This window comes from Adiantum capillus-veneris, chromosome 19 (genome assembly GCF_014529385.1).
Source record: "Adiantum capillus-veneris isolate H3 chromosome 19, ASM1452938v2, whole genome shotgun sequence".
Lineage (NCBI taxonomy): Eukaryota > Viridiplantae > Streptophyta > Polypodiopsida > Polypodiales > Pteridaceae > Adiantum > Adiantum capillus-veneris.
Genome location: NC_140949.1, coordinates 51518579 through 51538013, shown reverse-complemented (window position 1 = coordinate 51538013; position 19435 = coordinate 51518579). Strand labels below are relative to the sequence as shown.

At 49.1% G+C, this 19435-nt stretch overlaps 1 protein-coding gene across 3 annotated transcripts in view; it reads right to left on the bottom strand.

Moving 5' to 3' along the window:
• LOC147434005 (uncharacterized) overlaps positions 1-17904 on the bottom strand; it is a 47447-nt gene extending 29543 nt beyond the window's left edge. For 2 of the 3 annotated variants that reach the window (XM_086489854.1, XM_086489856.1), the window contains exons 1-2: positions 17799-17904; positions 17364-17520 (exon numbers count right to left, since the gene is read on the bottom strand). In XM_086489854.1, the coding sequence (XP_086345980.1) occupies positions 17364-17520 (157 nt within the window). In that variant the 5' untranslated portion in view covers positions 17799-17904. Of the gene's footprint in view, positions 1-17363; positions 17521-17695; positions 17752-17798 lie in introns of those variants that run through there. The other variant, XM_086489855.1, reaches the window with a different exon arrangement.
• Between the last annotated feature and the right edge of the window lie 1531 nt (positions 17905-19435).

Here is a 19435-nt window from a genome sequence, read left to right as displayed (position 1 = left end):
CCGTCAAGTGTACAGGTGTTTCCATTGACTGTGCGGTATGAATCACCTGTGTTCGAGCCTTAACAGGCTTTTGAATATGATCCAGTGACCCAACTTGCTGAGACGGAACAGGAGGTTGCAGAAAGGCTAAAAACCTTGGGTTCTGCATTACTTGTGTGAACATAGCCACAGCAGTAGCCAACTGGGTCCTGAATATATCATCATCAGTCTGTGGTGGTCTTGAGGACTCACCCACTTCATGTGTCTGTTGACCCTGTGAAGAGGAAACCTCTTCAGTCACATCATCTGGTCTGTCAGCCATAATTACAATTCCCTGTGTCTCGTCTATGATCCCCTGTGTCTTCAAGCCCAAAACTGACCAAGGCTCACTTCTATGGAAAAAAGTGATTTAATCCCGTCGATGGAACCATGAAACCGGCCTGTTCAATCCAAAAAGGGCGGTAGACTTTACTTTAAACCTTGATTTAGCTTTCACCCATTATTAGTCGTCTATTTTACCTGTACTTTCAAGACACAACAAAGGGGAGAGGGATACAGGCTGCTAGATTGCACCTGTATGAGTAGACGGACACCAGATTGGCCCCTAACTTAGGCGCCCCTTTCGGTATTTCTTTATTGTTCAAAAGAGGGAATAAACGCTGTGGTTCCCTACAAGCTGCCCCGCACAAACTCGGCTGAATTTCCACTGTTCCAGCCTGATTTCGGCAGCATAACTGTACTAGAACCCTTCACGGTCAGTATTCCCACGCATTGACTGACTTTCCCGACGCATACGGGCACTTTGCAAAACCTGGCGAGAATCTGCAGCACGCTGAATTCTCTGTTTTCAGCCCTGAAAATGCGCCAGATCGCCTGTACAGCGGTCCCCTTGCGTCCCCGAACCTCCTGGGGGTATTAGGGTCCGTTTAGGGCCAAAACCCTAAACCTGCAAAAATACACAGCAGGCTGTAATTCACTGTTTCGGGCTCCGTTTCGCGTGCCGGTCGCATCCCTAGCAAGTCCTCGAGCTCCCGCACCTGTAGGGCTACTTGCCCTTTGAATCGGACGAGATTTCTGGCGTGAAACCTCTCCGAATTCACCTGTACCTGCGGGGGGATTAGCCGCTAGCTAATCCAGTACCTGTGCAAGAGGCTCTTGCCTCGGCAATCGCGCATGAACCCACACAACTGTACATTGGTCAAATGAAGAGCCCACTAGAGGGGCATAACATACTGCCAAAGGGGAGAGAGAGGGCAGTGCGTAGCGTGCAGGGCATCACTCCTGGCACCGCACTGTGCATAAGAGGGAAAGCAAGCACTCCATAGCTCTTAACCTGTGACAGAGACTTGCAAAATGAGCCTCCCAGCTATAAATCACGTTTTTGCCTTCTCTATAAGTAGTAAACTGGCCTCAAAGTGCCAAGTGTCACTCATTTGTGCATTTTCCCGCTTTAGACCCTCGGGTCTAAAAATATCTCACCTGCAGCCTCTGTTGACTTGGCCACAGAGTAACAAAATGATCCCCATGTCAAACTGCACGTAATGACGCGAAGACATTTTCAGGTCCCAAAATAGCAGTTCCCTAAATTTTAGGAGATGCTGCCATTATATCTTTCTAGGTCATCCGACCCTCTTTGTACACTGTGGCCACATCCAAAACTGAAATGTAGCCTCTGTAGCAAAGGATTCCACTTTGGCTAGTCAATGACCCCACTTGGCTAACCATAGTCCTTGTCCAACCTTAGTGCTCTCTTGCCCTCAGGCCTGGACTCCCTCTGGACAGTTCCACACTAGCTATGCAATGCAGGGCAGTTAGATTTCCCGAGGGGTGTTTCCAAAAAGTGAAAGTAAATAGATAATAAGAAAGAAATCAACAAAAAGGATAGATAGTAGTCACACGCTGGTGACATTACCCGAAGCGGAATGGATACTTCACATACAGGTGATGAGCATGAGAGAGGCGACCGAGACTCGTCCCCACCCGGAGATGATTTCTTCAACCCTCCCCCTTCGCCATCTACGCCACCAAGTGCACCAGACCCTGTGGAGGCAATGGTCAAGCAGATGATGGCCATGATGGATAGACAGGAAGACAAGCGCCTTGGTTTAGAACGCGAGCGCCTTGCTCAGGACCGTGAGCGTGACGAAAGAGCCCGTGAGCGCGACGACAGAATTGCAAGAATGGCCGCAGACCAAGCAGCTAAGGACCGCGAGCGCGACGAAAGAAACGCAAGATTTGCCGCACAATAAGAAGAAAATTGACTTGCTCTCGAACGCGAGCGCGAAAGGGACGCCGAGCGAGAAGCTCAAAGGGAGATTCACAATCAAGAATTTATTTCCCAATTGCTAGCCTGGAAGACCGAACCACCCAAAGATCGTGGGAGTTCGTCAAGTGGCGCAAGCCACGACGCGGATTCCAACCATCCAGTTATAGAAAAGTTGACTTTCAGTAAGTATGACGATAAGATGCATGCTACAGTTATTTATTCTTGGTTGCATCAATTTAATGCTTATTTTGCGACAACTAAGAAGACAAGAAATAGCAAAGTTTTGACGGCAGCTATGTACCTTGCCGGTGATGCCATCAATTGGTACCACGCATGGCAAGAGGCACAGCTAACCGCACACCTAGAGGCAGCCGACGATTTCACGCCCCTCTCTTTTAGTTGGGCTGATTTCCAAGACAAGCTCAAGGCGCGGTTTATGCCACCTCAGTACCTCGCACAATTGAAGGACGATTCGCACGCTCTCAAGCAAAATGGTATGCCGGTTATGTCTTTTTCTAATCGTGTTTTGCAGCTAGGTACCCAATTACGCATGTCGGATGATGAGCGCAAAGAGGCTTTTCTCTTTGGATTGGACGAGTATATCAAGTACGATGTCGAGGTATTCGATCCAATCGATCTCAACAAGGCGGTAGCGATTGCTCTCACACAGGAGATGAAGCACAACAAGGGAAAGCCTAAGGAAAACAAGACTTTCACAAGCACCTCGCAGACTTCTCAGAACCCGCACAACGGCAAGAACGGTAAGAATGGTAAGAATGATAACTCTTCTAACCAATCTTCCAACAGTCTCTCATCAAAGAATTTTTCCAATGAATCTAAGGGTAAGGCTAACACAACTGCTAAACCTAAGCTTACTCCATATGAAAAGGTAGCACAAGGAATTGTAGGAGGATACATCACTTCGGAAGAACAAAGCACTTATTCTAAGGAAGGTCGTTGTTTTCATTGTCACATTAAGGGTCACATAAAAAGAACATGTCCTAAGCTTGAATCGAATAAATCTAAAGAACCCACAGCACCCACTACATCTGTCAATGCAATGAATGATAACACGATTGTGCCCCAAGTTTCTCAGGGCCCTCCCATTGATGATTCTCTCATTAAATGTTATGGTCGTACGTCGGGGCACCGTTTTGTCATATTATTCGACCCAGGTAGTATGCATGATGTGATCAGTTCCTCTCTTGTTGAGAGCATAGTTACCGGGGAACGCCCCCTAGCCCCCGTTCCGGCGTTCCGGGGGGTAGTTCCCTTCCCGAACGTTCCGGAACGTCCCGGAATGTCTGACGTTCCGGGTGGCCAATGCAAACCGGAACGGCCGTTCCGGAATGTTCCGAAACGTCCCCGGACCATTCTAGAATGCCCCTGGAACGGCCAACGGCTACAAACAAATTTGGCAAAAATTGAAAAAATTGAAGTAAATGTTTGGGCTTCTTTTGAAAGTGTGCAAGGCCTCAAGGACTTATAAAATGCACCCCCCTCCCCCTTTCTCTTCACAAGCTAATCCTCAAGGCTCAAGCTCTCTCCCTCTCACTCTCAAGATCTCTCCCTCTCAAGACTCACTCTCTCAAGGCTCAAGGCTTCAAGCCTTCAAGCTCTCTTCCTCTCCCTCCCACTCTCTCAAATCTCTCTCTCTCTCTCTCTCTCTCTCTCTCTCTCTCATCATCTAGTCATAGCAAGGTTGAATGGTCTTCAAAACGAGTTTTTTGTGAGTATTAGAGTCAAAGCACTCTAATACTCCTTGTATTTTAACACAAGGAGCTAAAAATTGCACTATTTGGGTGTTTTTTATACCTCCCGTTCCGCGACGTTCCCGTTCCGGACCCCTAGCCGTTCCCCCGTTCCGCGGGGATCCCGTTGCCATTCCCGTTCCACGTTCCGGGTAACTATGGTTAAGAGAGCCCGCCTCGAAGTTAGTCCGAGGTCTCCTATCGAGGTCTCTGGCTTTCGTCCCGGTATGGACGCTCTCATCACGAAGGAGTGCCTTGATGTGTTGTTTGCAATTCAACAGACTGCCTTCACTAGAAGATTTGTTGTTTCTCCTCTCTCAGGATGTGATATGATTTTAGGCATGAAATGGTTTCGTGAACTAAACCCTCTCGTTGATTGGGAGGCTAACACTTTAACTCTCAATGCCAAAAGATTCTCCTACTGTCTTTCATGGAGTGAACATTGTTCATTCTCCATCTCTCATTGCTAATATGTAGGACAAGATTGGAAGGATTCAGGAGGAGGAGACTCTCTAAGTCTCTTTGTCTCCACAGCATGACACACAGGATTTGCATGATTGTGAGAAGCATGATGAATTGAATGATAATGATTTGCATGATGATTTGGATGATAAAGACAAGCATGATGAATTGCATGAACAAGATGTGATTGTTCACAAGGATGATATGTTAGTTGATGCTTTTTCTAGCGAAGCTAACCTCGTTGTAGATTCGATCAATCACCAAGAATCGATCTTGGCTTTCGAGTCGAGGTCCACAGATCCCCACAAGAAGATTCGATAGATCCCGAAGAAGCGATCTTGGTTCTCGAGCCTTGGTCCAAAGAACCATCACAGGAAGTATTATGTGTTCGCATGATTGATACGCACGCATTGTTCGAGTGTTTCATTCGTGAAGGTTTCCTGTATTTTAGTCAGCATCGTTATGTGATCCCTTTTCCTAGGCATGACATATTGTATGTTGAGCACGTTTCTCTCATGGATGAGCACGAATGTAGGCGGATTTTTCGTGAAAAGCTGAAAAGTTTGTATGTCAGGCAGTCACATTCCATGTCTCTTCCCTGGTATGACATAGTTTCCGAAAGAGCACATGACTCTATGAGCACCAAGCATGGGCTATTGTGATTTGCCACAGTTGATTGATTTCGATCATACAAAAAAGATTCGACCTCATTGTTTGCATGTGTTTGATGAACGGGTTGTCACTCCGTCTATATGTTCATCTACATTGCATACACAGTCTTTAGAGAAGACGATATTTTTTTCCTTCACTTTACATGGAATGGGTATGTTCATGGTTTTGTGTTGGAGATGGTTTCAGGAATTTTCACCCATGGAGATTCTTGAAGACGAAAGAAGCAGGTCTCTAGACGAAGATGACGCAAGAAAGGAGAGTCAAACGACTTTGTGTCGCTTTCGACGCGGCCCAAAGAAGCAAGCGTTGCAAACCTTTATGAAGTTCAAGTACCGCACAACCCACACATCAGAGTGGGCCGGTGAAGAGTCCCTTCCAAGATTCCGGATGCTATTGGCGATCTCCCTCGACGCCATACAGTTCGGTACCAGTACCTCACTTTGAAAAGGAGGGGATGTCACGTGACACATCCCAACCCTATGTGTCCGTGGACAAGCTACACCACAGCAGGGTTCAGTCAGTCCAGTCAATCTAGATTTAGCAGTGATCTGGCACTTTTGTGAGTCTATTCGTAGACCTGCATGCCTAGTCACTTAGCATAGATGCATATCCTCCGGTTGCACACAGCATGATCATCAGTATTCCCTTCAGAATCCATTAGATTCAATTAGGGGAATTTTCCAGTGCATTTAGCCTATTTTCCTATTTTTGGTTAAAGTCACTTATTATTTTTAAGTGACTTTCCAACAAAAGTAGGTAGGGCAATTTTGCTAAGTTAATATATAAGCAAACCCAAGTTAGCACTTTCTGGCAGAAGAGGCAACACAAGCTTCCCGCTCAACAGGCAACTTCTCAGCAGTACCCCCCCCCCCACAACACCCCCAACGTTTTTGGACCTCCATCATCGCGGGCAATTTCCAGACCTTGGCGTTTCCTTCCACAGCAGGCCATCGCCATCACCTCTCAGCATCCTAGCGACAGCAGACTCTCATGATCGCCATCAGATGTCCAGCATTGCTAGCGTTTTCTCACATCAGCCCATCAGCGTTTTTGAGTTGCAGATTCAGATCAGCCTAGCGTTTTTGGCTAGCAGCATGATGCAATCAGCGTTTTTGTTTTCAGCCCCAATCTACATCAGACCACAGCGTTTTCAGCCTTATGCACAGTAGCAGATCAGCCCCCGATTGGTTACAGATGTTTCCCCCATTTTCAGCCATAAAAACGGAGCCAAAACAGTCATTTTCAGCCATCAAAACAGTCCCGAAATTCAGCGATTAGAAGATCTCAGATTTCAGCCATCAAGTCGTCGTCGTCACCACCGTCGTCGTCATCGGCATAGTCCAAGTTGCATCAGTCCATTGCATACGCATTGTACACCTTTGTGCAATCAAAGTAGACCACTCTCGCCGACGAGAGTGGGGCCTTCAGAGGGTTTTACAACCTCTCGGGTGTCGTATCTCTTCTCTCTCCTTCTCTCAGTCTCATTCACTTGCACGCACAATATCCACTCACTTTGTTCGTGATCACAGCACTCTACAAGACGGAAGACTCTCTCCTTCCCTAAGAACTAAAAGGAACCTTGAGCAATAAAGATCACTAATCTTGAGAAAATACAACATTCATTCCGCTGCACCTTACAACATTGGCACGCGGTTGCAGTTCTCGTCATCTTTTTACACGCAGCCTGCAGACTGACGGGCAATCTGAGATTGCAAATTCAGTGATTTTAGATTTATTGAAGTCTTATATCTCGGATCAGAAGACTCAATGGGAAAAGTATCTACCTTTGGTGGAATTTGCCTACAACAACACGATACACTCTTCGACGGGGAAGGCACCATTTAAGATTATTGAAGGTGATGTGAAGGTTCCACCCTTCCTAAGCACGGAAGATAAGATTTTTGAAGCTAATGAGTATACGCGCGATTTAGACACGGCTTTTGCCAAGGTCCGTGAGGCTTTGCAGCAATCTCAAGAACGACAGAAAAAGGCAGCGGATCGCCATCGTCGCCATTTAAAATTGGAGGATGATTGGGTGCTCTTATGTTTTGAGAAGGCACGCCTAAGAAAGAAAAAGGGAAAGGAGAGGCTTTTTCCAAAGCTTAGTATGCGATACTACAGACCTTTCCAGATCTCCGAAGAGATTAATGATGTCTCCTTCCGACTGAAACTGCCTGACACTTGGAGGATTCACAATGCATTTCATGTGAGTCTCTTGAAACCTTTCAAAGGTGATGTGTCTCACGATGGGAAGCCTGATGAGCAACCCGAAGTGGAAAAAAACGAGGAGATCCTTGTTCCTGAACAGAGTTTGGCACATAAGGACACAAAGTATAAGGGTAAAGTAAGAAGGCGGTTCTTGGTTAAGTTCAAGAACTATCCTGCATTGGATGCGAAGTGGATGGAGGAGGAGGACCTAGCAAATACTCCTCAAATTGTGAACCTTTACCTTGAAGCTTTTGGTTTAGCATAGTCTACTCCAAATGGAACCCAGAATTCAGCTTGGCCACAGATCTGGTGCAGTGGGATGCACAAAAGGGGAGTTACTCCGCTCCTTTGTCAACAGATACCTTGATTTTTAGAATACTAGAGTCACTGATGTCTCTTTGAGCTTCAGAGATATTGAGAGCTGACAGTATTCTGCTGGATGACTCTATGAAATGGAATTCCTGATTATGATATTGATTTGTTCTTGACTTCTTTTAAGTGCAGGAACTGATAGACGAAATGGCTGCAGCATTTTGGTCTGATTGATCTCGAATAGACATGGTTGCAATAGGGGTTAGTCAATCGGACATCAATGAGGTCCCAATTGGATCTAGATGCGATTGCTAACTGCATTGCCGATAAATCATGGTCTAAGATCCGAATGAATGTTGAATGTGATTTGTCATGTGCTGTCAAAGATGTCTAGTTATGTCCTGTGATGTTGTGTGATGTGACTGTCGATTGGTACATGTGCTAGATGTGTGTTCCTAGTGCGTAGGTACTAACAAACAAGGTCTGCTAAGATAGTTTATGGCTTCTGTCTGTTTTGCAGGCGTAATCGAGGGCGATTACAATGCTTTCAAGAGGGGGGTATGTCACAAGAGGGGGAAATGTCACAAAATGGTGACGTGGCTGCCCAGTGCACACATACACACCCCTGGCACACACATTTGGCGGGCTGGTTACTGCAGGTTGGCATGCTGGCGTGGCTGGCTTTATGGCAGCCCGAGAATTGCGGGAAAATCTACTGACGTGGGACTGCCGTACGGGCATCCATGATTTACGGCGCAGAAAGCGGAAAAGTAGCCACGTGGCAGGCTGTACGGACTTCCGCAATTTGCGGCAGCTTCTGGGCTTTTGCTTTTTCAGAGAGAGAGAGAGAGAGAAACTCTTTGCTTTATTCAAGGGCTCAAGAGAGAGCTTGAGAGAGAAAGATGGAACTGCTTTATTTTTACAAGCTTTTTATTGTCAACTTTTAAAGCTTTTGGGCTCAGTTTTTGGCATCCCTTGTACTCTTTAAATAAGTGGGTAGGCCACTCACAACTCAGAGCATCTGGACGCAGAGTCTGAGTGAGAGCGCCTGCCCGCACTCTTGTACTTTGAACACAGATTAATATAAACCTAAATACCGAAAGGGGCACCAGACTTTGGGGCCAATATCTCTAGGCACGGAACTCCGTCGGGCCAGTGTCGAATCAATTGTGAACTGTGAACTGTTTTGAAGTGGTTATTTGTGTTGTCGCGGTAGATTCTCGACTTGGAGTGTCCAAGTCTGTTACAGCATGTCTGTCGTCGCTCATGTATTTTGGTTGTCGCCACTCAACCTTGTTGCTATCTAGTACCCAGCACACTTGTTATTGCCTCCACTTGCTGTTCCGCTGATGTGTTTATCATTGTCATACACTATAAACAATATATTAGGCACTTGGTCCTCCATCAATATTTGGCATTGACCCAGCATATTAGTGTGCAATGCTCAACCACCCAGCACTAGATGCAAGTGGTGGGTTATTTGATATGTTAGCTATGGCCATGGCCTAGAGATCTTCTCACACCTCCATCAAGCCATGCTAGTCGAACTCCCAGCCTCCGATGATATTTGCCATGACATTCAACATGGGTGTTGATCATCCATGTAGATGCAGCTCGGCCCTAGCTCACGAAGCCTAAATGCAGAGCCAAAAGTAGCTTAACCATGCAATGGATATGACAGCTCTCGTACACATAGATCATGTAGGGAAGAGATTGCAAGAATGGACAGGTGTCATAGTTGAAAGCTTATAATTGTGCAAGGAAGGAGGAGAAGCTGTGAGAATATGTTGCAAAAGCATGAATGTACATATTACAGACTGAGGTATGATCAGGGGGACAATGAACACTTGAGAGCAAGGCATATAGACGATGTAGCTAGAACCTGCTGCAATATATTCTTATGAGGGCATGACACACCCATACTCATGTATGAATCCTTTTGCGAGAATGGAAAAGACGATAGTTGGAAGAGGGGGACACAAGGAGTTGGGTAAGTTACATGAGCAGCAATTAGAGAGAGATCAGAGAGAGATCCTCGCAATAGAGACTCGATAGATTACACGCGCCGTTGGGATATTATAGGTGTCATTTGTGCCTCAAGGGGCGGATATGGTCGGTGATGGACTAGGTCCGTAACCTTTGCAAGGTCTTTGCTGCCAAGGAAGGCATCGACTCACACAAACACAGCTGCTCCTTGGTAAGCAGTAGGCTACAACACTATCGCGAGCCAAACGTGTAGTCTCTATTATGATGAAAAAAAAAACATTAAGAACCAAACCCATTGTTGCAAGAAGAGAGAAAAAGTAGTCTTAAAAACACCTTGGATAGAAAGGTGCCTCAGCAACAATGGCTCAGAGGAGATCAAGAGCTTGCACATTGCACACACATTGTTATGGCAACTCTAATCTAGAGAGGTCTAGCCTCTAGGCTAGGCGGGCAAGGAAAGATTCTAATGACGACATGGACGCTATCATTTAAGGCATCTTCAATTCGGTTGATTTTCTATAAGTACAACGTTAGCTTTAGTCCTTGATGATTTGAAGTTTTGGCACTCGGTGAGCCAAAAAAACATTGTTGCGTAAGGCGTTGTCTTGATGATGAGCAATGGTGATTTTCTCCTCTTTATAGCAAAAGCATTATGAGATCTTCTCCAATCTCTATGTACCAATAGGAGATTATTTCTTTTTTTTAACAAGAGAAAATTTTTTGTTTGTATTTTTCATTAGCAAAAAAAGAAGACAACACTAGGGCTTTTGCCCTTTGGGCATGCCAAAAATAGTCATCTATGGAACGTGCAACATCAGCTCCTGTAGCTGCTGCTCGCTACTGCTAACACCCCCCCCCCCCTCTCGCTGCCCTCACGCTGCCGCCCCCCCTCTCTCGCTGACCTCGCGCTGTCGCCCCCTCCCGCCTGTCCTCGCACGTGGCAGCCCAGCCACCCCCCCCCCCCCTGCTGCGCGCTTCATTTCCCGCACGCTGCCCTCTCGCGCCGCCACCCCCCCGCCCGCTGCCTCCCCCCTGCCCACCTTATCTGCTACCCCCCCCCCCCGCCCCGGCCTTCCTCTTTCCCGAAGTCTCCCTATAATTGGCTCTGGTAGCATTGTTCTCTGGACAGTGCTCGGCGCTCGGTTGCAGAGGTTTTTTCTCCGTCCGCTTCTTCGCCACAGCAGTAGACACAAATGAAGGCTCCAACTCCGCCACAGAGGGACTCGTCCGAAGCCCCCTCGCCCGACCCCGCTGAGCCCACTATTCGACTTGCTCTTTCACCGATAGAGCAAGCGAGCCTTGCCGCAGAGGTAGAGCGCTTGCAGGCAACTTCTGTCATCTGCAAGATTCTCGGCACCCGACCTAGCAGAGGAGAGCTGCGTGACCTTCTCCAGGTCCGCCTTCTCGCAAAGGTGGGCAAGATCTTGGACGTACAGATACTCGGACGAGGTTACTATCAGATCGAGTTTGAGACCTCAGAGATGGCGTCCAAGGTTATCGCCATGAGTCCACTGACCATCCGAGCAGCACGAGCCCACTTTCGACAGTGGAGACATGGTTTCAACCCTACCTCGGATGTTCTAGTAGAGGAGGCAGACATCCCCATCTCCGTCTGCTTTCTGGGTTTGCGGAGGGAGTACTTACCACTTTTGTCCAGGATAGGCTCAGCCATTGAGACTGTCCTGGAGACATCTCACACGGCAGCCTCAGTAGCTACCAAGGCGGCTGGCGGCTGGCGGCTGGCATTCCCTCAGTTTGTGTTTTGGTCAGAGACACTCACATGCTCCCGAAGGTCATTCTTCTGCCTCGGGTGAGTGGGGGTTGGTTTAGACAGAGTGTGGAGTATTCGGGCCTCCCGAACTAGTGCTTCATTTGTCGACAGATGGGCCATCTTGCGAAGGCCTGTCCACGGAGGAGGCCTCAACCTACACCATAGACTCAGCCCCAGCCTGCAAGGGCTGGCCAGCAGCCACAGACAGAGACACACCGCACACATGCAGAGCCACCCTCTGAGCCTGGGGCTCCAGCGGAGGAGGGATGGCAGCAAACTCGTGGTTGACGACGGCAAGGGCCACAGCGACAGCCTGGCACTCAGAGTGGTCCTCAGGCGCTACCCAGCAACAGTGAGTTCCCACGGGCAACCGGTTTGGTCGTCTTGAGCAGGATGAGGTCCCTGCTCCAGCCCCCCACCCCAACCTCACCCTCGACAGCCCCTCCCCCCCCACAGTTCCCTCCCTCCTCATCATCCTCCCCCCCCCCGCCTCCTGCTCCCGCCGCCTCTTCCTCTCACCCCTCTACCTCTACTACTCCCCCCCGCCCCTCTTCTCCACCGCTCCCCCCTGCTCCTTCTCCCCCCTCTCGCTCCAGTTCCACAGTCGACCCAGGGGGCAAGGCCCTCTCCGGCTGCTAGGAGATCTCTTGGCAGCGCCTTTGCCACGAGTCACTTCGCGAGAGAGGGACAGTCTTTCTTGCGACCCCCTCTACAGGTACAGACGTCTCCCCTTGCAGCTATCCCTCGTGGTCTGACGAGCATCGACATCCGGCGCCGATGAGACTTCTTCGACTACGACTTTACTCGTTTTCTCGACGACCCTTCAGCAAACCATGAGGCAGCCTACTTCAGGGTCCATGTTCTGTTCCTTGCAACTAGGGGGACGGAGGCCTTGGACTCAGCAGTTGGCTTCTCCTTTCCCCTTTGCAGTAGGGACCAGATTGAGTGGACTCTCGACTAAGTGTTGGGATGGTTGCACACATAGGTCCTAGAGTTCTCTCACATGGGAGAACTAGGAGTTACAAACATGCTTCAGACTTTGTGGCCATTGGCCAAGTTTGCGGTGACACTTCCAGATACAGCATGATGCAAACACATTGTGGTTTACTTCTTTGCCGATACACAGTGCTTGCCATGCTATGTATACATTCATGAGGACTCCTGGACAGAGGAGGTTGCTTTGCGTACGGCCCGCTTTGCTTGAGCTTGGGTCAGGCACTTGTTGCAGTCACGTCTATCTAGAGGACGCTCGGATGCGGAATACTCCCCATCCAAGCCAGCCTCGAAGATAGCCCGTTTAGCTACTGCGGCAGCATCTGTTCTCTCTCGCTCCCCATGAGGATCGTCTCATGGAACGTGCAGGGACTTGGTGGGCCCCAGTTTCAGCGTCACCGAGGCCGACTGCGTCAAGAGCTTCAGCGTTGCCTTGTGGGAGGAGAGATTGATCTCCTTATGCTTCAGGAGCACCATCTGTGTGAGAGTCGCATTAGATGTTGTGGTCAGCTCTTGCATGGACGATATGATACTTTTTGGCAGCTGCTTTTGGACCTGGAGGCATCCAGGGTGGGGTATGTATGACTATTGCAGACTCTTTGCAGCAGGCCATTGTGGGCAGAGGGATTATTGTGCCAAGCAGGACTCAGTGGATTACTATGCAGGTTCAGGGTTGCCTTGTGGGCTCCTTGAACATCTATGCACCCAATGTGGCGAGTGCTCGAGCAGAGTTTTGGTCATAGATAGTTGAGTCTCTGCCGCAGGCAGAACACTGGTGAATAGGGGGAGACTTCAACATGTTGAAGGACCCTTCTAACAGGATTGGTGGTAGCCATCCTACTGTGCATGGAGTTGAGCTGGCAGCTTGGGAAAGGTTTTGTATGACTCTGAGGGTCTCGGATGTTTGGCAGCACTCTAGTTTTGTGAGGCCCCCAGACAGCCTCGCCTTCTCTCGTTCGGACCGCAGAGTGGGAGGAGTGAATCTATCGCGGATAGATCGCTTCTACACTAGTGACCATTTTAGTGACTTGGGAGGGACAGTTGGCATTTTGGCAGGGACTTCCTTCTCGGACCATGCATCAGTGATCCTCACAGTGGCAGACAGGCAGAGGAGAGGGAGCACGATGCTTCGCATCCCAGAGAGGGTCTTGTTGGACTCTGCACTCAGAGAGCGAGTAGAGGCTCTCTGGACAGAGAGCTTGGACAGGCAGGATTCTCCTGCTAGCAGAGTGGCCTCAGGACTAGCTCAAATTAGTCATTTCTTTCTCCAGGAGTCTTTGGCTCGCCGGGCTGCAGCGAGAGAGGAGGAGCAACGTCTCAGACGGGGCATTGCTTCATTACAGATGATGCAGGAGCAGCATCCAAACAGTCCTTGGTTGGAGGAGCAACGACAGCAGGCTCGACAAGAGCTTGTTAGCACAGAGGAGAGGCGACACAAGTTTGCTTTACACCGACAGGCATCTCAGTGGACACAAGTGGGCGACAAAGTGACTGGTGCTCTCTTTGAGGCAGTGGGACCTTTGCATTCGCATGCCAAGGTCAATCAGTTGCGTAGGTCCGACGGGTCAATTGCTTCGAAGCCCGAGGATATGCGTGCAGTTGCTACTGACTTTTACCGTGAGTTACTGTCTGCAGAGCCTCAATCAGAGCATCAGGATGCATGCAAGGAGCAGGTTTGGGCACAGATGCCTTGTCTTGTGACTGAGGAGATGCGTCAGAGGCTTGAGCTGCCACTTCAGCTTGAGGAGCTGCACGGCTCTTAGGGCCCTCCCCGGTGGTAGCTGTCCAGGTGAGGATGGGCTGACTCCCAGTTTTTTCTTGAAGTAGTGGGACCTGCTTGGCCCAGATCTCTGAAGTGCTTTTCAGTACATTTTGCACACAGGAGTGATGCCTGACAGCATGAGTGAGGGCTTGATCTACCTCATTCCCAAGGAGGGTGGCTCCTTGGATGTGATTCGACAGTGGCGCCCCATCACCATCCTCAACTCAGCCTACAAAATTCTTGCCAAGGCTCTGAGTTTGAGGATTCAGCCACTTCTAGAGAGCCTTATACATGGGACTCAAACAGGTTTTGTCAAGGAACGCAGTATCCTTGACAACATCTTTACTTTTTGGGAGGCTTCTGCCCTAGCATGGCTCTGTGGTGAGGACCTAGTGATTCTTCTTCTCGATTTTGAGAAGGCATACGACAGAGTTGACAGGGACTTTCTAGAGGGCACTCTACACAGGATGGGCTTCTCAGATGCTTGGATCAGAGGGGTGTCAGCTTTGTACAGACAAGCTCACAGTCAGGTACTTTTGGCAGGAGGTAGAGGTGATCGCTTCATGCTCACACGTTCAGTCAGACAAGGCTGTCCTCTTGCCCCCTTTCTCTTTCTGTTCTATGCGGAGGCGATGAGCAGGTTTTTGGTGTTGCAGCAGGTTGGTCTATGGGGCTTAGCACTGTCCTCTTGCCCCCTTTCTCTTTCTGTTCTATGCGGAGGCGATGAGCTACTGGACACTGAGTTTGCCGACGACTCAGCCTTGTACTTAGATGGCCAGGAGGCCAACCTTCACAGGTGTGAGCAAGCTCTGGAGACCTTCTGTTGTGCATCGAGCGCACTGATCAATTGGAGAAAGACAGTGGCTTTCTCGGTTGGTAGTGCTCCTGTGCCCGATTGGATGCCAAGAGAGGGTTTTAGGTGGATTCCCCAGGGACTGCAGTTCAATACTTGGGCTGTCAGGTTGGTTTGGACTTGTCTCCCGCGCAGCAAATTGCTCCCCTCCTCCTGTCTATCAGGAGGAAGTTGTTACACTGGAGCTCAGCACGACTTTCTTTGGCTAGCAGAATAGTAGTGGCCAACCAAGTGTTGTTGGCGACTATGTGGTACATCACTTCTTGCTGGATCTTCTTGAGTTCTTGTATCAGCCAGATAGAGAGGCTGATCAGGAACTTCCTTTGGTCAGGACGTGACACTCAGATAGCCCGACCCAAAGTGGCTTGGCAGGTCATCACTCTACCTTGTTCACAGGGAGGGCTTGAGATCATTGACCCAACACAGCACAGCAGAGCCATTCTTGGGAAGTTCATAGTCAGAGGACTTCTTCCAGGTGAGGAGTCCTGGAAGGAGTTCTTGCTACAGCGGCTTCGTGCTAGGGTGCCTCAGGCTGGAGGCCCCTAGCGACCTTCGACCAGATGGATCTTCACAGAGATGCGCAGAATTGGTTTGAGCAGGAGACTGGAGGACCGCTTCGCTGTGAGTTTGCTTCGATCTTGGGTGCTCTTGCGGCGAGGCCTGGAGCAGAGACAACCTACTTGCATGGAGGAGCGCCTATGGCAGCCCCTTGTCTGGAACCCAATGGTTAGCACTCAGAGAGGCCACTTGGTTGGTAGTCAACCTCATGTTTCCTGGGGTCCCATGGCAGCGGGTCCAGCGCGCTCTTTAGGTGACTGGTTAGAGTTCATAGGCTTGTCAGAGGAGGTACAGGGTCTCCAGCTACAGGGCATGAAAGGGGTGCAGAGCATGTGCCAGGACATCTCAGAGGCAGTTCAAGCTGAGTGGCTCACGCCTCTCGAGCCAGTAGCACCCAAGTGGATGGGAGCCTTCACACGACTGGAGGTTCTCATCTCAGTCAGGGCCTGCTCAGAGACTGTTCCATCCCTTTTCTTCGAGCTTCAAGGTGGAGGACGCTTACAGCGAGTTGTAGTAGAGGCCCCGCAAGTGGCAGAGTGCTGTTTTCAGAGGATCCGAGTAGTGGGCATCTGTGGGAGGACTTGTGTCATCGATCCTGACCCAGCAGCTCTTGAGACTGGATACTGGAGGCTGTGGGCTTGGCAGTGTTGTCCACTGGCACGAATACAGTGGGATCCTGGTGAGTGGCTCTGGAGGGACCCTTTCTCTTCTATAGACCACCCAGGTGTCCGTTCTTTCAGTACACTATTCGACTGGGACGTCGTATACTAGCAGCACAGAGAGAGGCCCGCCCCGCTGCAGCACCTCATTGGCAGGCGGAGGGTCTCACAGGTGAGTTCTTGGCAGCCTTCTGGGAGAGGTTGTGGGACTCCAGACAGCCAAGGCGAGTCACCTTGTTTCAGTGGCTGGTCGCACACAGAGCTACAGCAATTGGGAGCTGGCTGGTGCATAGTGGTCTCTCGGCCGCATGTGCAGCTTGTGACCATCTTGTGGAGAGTCAGCGTCACTATCTTTGGGACTGTCCTTCGGCACAACAGGTGTGGCTTCGAGTTCTTCGGCTGATGCCTGCTGTCTCCACGGCTCGACAGTACACTTGGGGAGCAGCGGCTTGGTCCACCCTCACGGGCTCGACACTTCAGTTTGAGCTATCTTCCACCAACAGAATGATAGTGATGCAGGAGGGGCGACCTACACTCCAGCCTGCCACAGAGCTTACTCCACAAGAGTGGTGCAGTGAGAGAGAGGAGTGTTGGGAGCTCATCAGTGGCCTGACACTCTGGTTCATCTGGCGGGCCCGTTGCTTCCGCATCTTTGAGGCTCGCCCTGTGCCACCAGCAGAGACTGTTCGCGATTTTTGGCTAGAGCTGATCCACACTCTCAGAGGACAGCTCGAGGGACTACAGGGCAGCTCCGATCGCATGCGGGAGCGCAGAGAGGCTTTCCTTCGACTCTAGCGTCCTGGGCCTTTCTACACCATGGATCGGGGTGTACTCAGATGGCACTATCGACCACCTGTGTGGCTTTTCCCTCCCCCCATTTCTTGATTTAGCCCCATTGTACATATGCTGGTTTTTTCATTGGGAGTGTCTCCCACCATGGTTGTTGTAGCCCTCTCTTGAAGAGGTGGTTGTAGCCCTATGGGCCCTTTCAATAACTAATAGAAGGATCTTTTTCTCGGAAAAAAAAAATTAGTCATCTATGCAAAAAAAAGTATTGATGCAATAAGATTAACAACATTTTCTCTAAAATGCCTTTTTAGGGCATAAACCACATTCGTTGAGACTACTCACCAGGCATTGTGTGCCAAACATTTTCAAACTTCAAAGAGAAAATGCTCTCCATAATCTCTTGCGAGCTCTTCTCTAGATTCTTCTTTGCTCGCTCTCGATGCCATTCTTGTAATGTTTGTAAGCGTCCCCTTGTCATTATAGGATATGTACTACTCATCTATCAGACAGATAAAGAGAGGTATGAGAGAGAGAGAGAGGAGCAAAAACAGAACTTTACCTGTGCCGGAAGCAAGCAACACGCAGAACTTTACTTGTGTGAAAAACACGCAGAACTTTACTTGTGCGAAAAACACGCAGAGTTTTACTTGTGCGAAAAACACGCAGAATTTTACATGTGCGGAAAGACAAAGCTGCGGAATTTCCTGGCTTTGAAAAGAATGAACAAGAGACGGCGGTACTGCCTTGTGAGAGAGCGAGAGCGCTGTAGCAGCCTACCTTGAATAACTTGCCGACGGCGGTACTGCCTTGTGAGAGAGCGAGAGCAGCCTACCTTGACTCCTTGCTCGAAACTCAATTAGCTTTTTCAACGCAAGCAGGGAAGGTCGTCCAATTTTAAGCTTTTGACACGTGTCCGGGCTTGGGTAGTGTTTGTTTTTAGGTCTTTCTCATAATCAGAGCGATTCCCAAATCCCTACGCCTTGTTGCTCCAGGCGAGTGACGCGACCACAGACCGTTGGCTCCGTCATTTAATGTTGGCAATGTCCCCATTGAATGTCATTTCAATTCCCCAGGCGCTTGCGCAGTTTAGTTTCATCGTCATCCTTTCCTCCTCACGACTGCTCTCGAGTTGTCCGATGCTGGTTAAGTCTTTGAGTGCTGAAAAAAAGGCCCTAGTACGGAGTGGTCTTAGGGGTACTTTGTCGTGGATCGTCCATGTAGACAACCAAGTTCAAATAACCTTTGGCAGGTGAAGGTCGGCATGTCTCTAGGCGATAGTGATGGAGAGTGTCATGTTGGATAGGTTGTGCTCTAAAAAGCCTACAGTGCATTTTCCAAAGTCGTCATGTGTCTGCGTGGACATGCCTTGTGCATTGGGACCTGCACCATCTCTCCCTTTGGTGGCAAGCGCAGCTTGCCCATTGCTTGTGGGCCGTGGCGAGCGCCATAGGCGGTCATACGTCCCTGCTCTCACGCCTGGGAAGTGCAACCTATCTTAATGAAGGCCTGATTTGCGTGTAGCTGGCCGCTTTTTCGGACTGATTTGGGTACCTGGTGCAAGGCACAAAGCGCCTAAGCTACCCTATCATTCTCACTCTATCTTCCTTTCGGCTCTTGCCCTTTCAACATGCCACGAGTTTTGTTGCTTGCAGCAAACGGGAATCGCGATTCGTGTAAGGCTGAGGTTAGGAGCATACGGAAGGGTTTATTGGTGCAGAGATCGCATCTTGTACAACACATGACAGCCACTTCACAATGTTCATGAATCTGGCAAAGAACCATGTCTCGGTCTTCTTGGGTTCTATGTCTTTCACAAGCAGTTGTGAACAAGCTACTGCATCCTTCCACATGTCTAAAGTAAGGAACTGGGTGCTGAGAGCTATTTAAATGGGTATATCAATTGTAGGTGAGCTGGAGAATTACAAACAAGACGGTATACCCATGGCTATATGCAAGTGTTGTGATTCATGGAACGTTTAGACTGATCTAATCAGTCTAAAGGTATACCCATGGCTATATGCAAGTGTTGTGATTCATGGAACCTTCAGACTGATCTAATCAGAAAAGAAAACGAGTTAGCCAATAGGTTGTACTTTGAATTATTGAGAAGAAAATAGGAAATTACGGTGTCCATGTGCACTAAGTTTGAATCTCATGGTAAAGCTTACGTAGGTCTGCTAGATAGATTGTGAATATCTAATGTTCGCTAGTGGCATCAAGTCTCTATCCGCTTTCTCATCAATAAGGTAGTTTTTCTCATATACAGAAGGCAATAGAAGCCATTGATATCAAGGGATCAATTGAATTTCACAATAGACTCATCTCTCTCTCTCTCTCTCTCTCTCTCTCTCTCTCTCTCTCTCTCTCTCTCTCTCTCTCTCTCTCTCTCTCTCTCTCTCTCTCTACATTCTTTT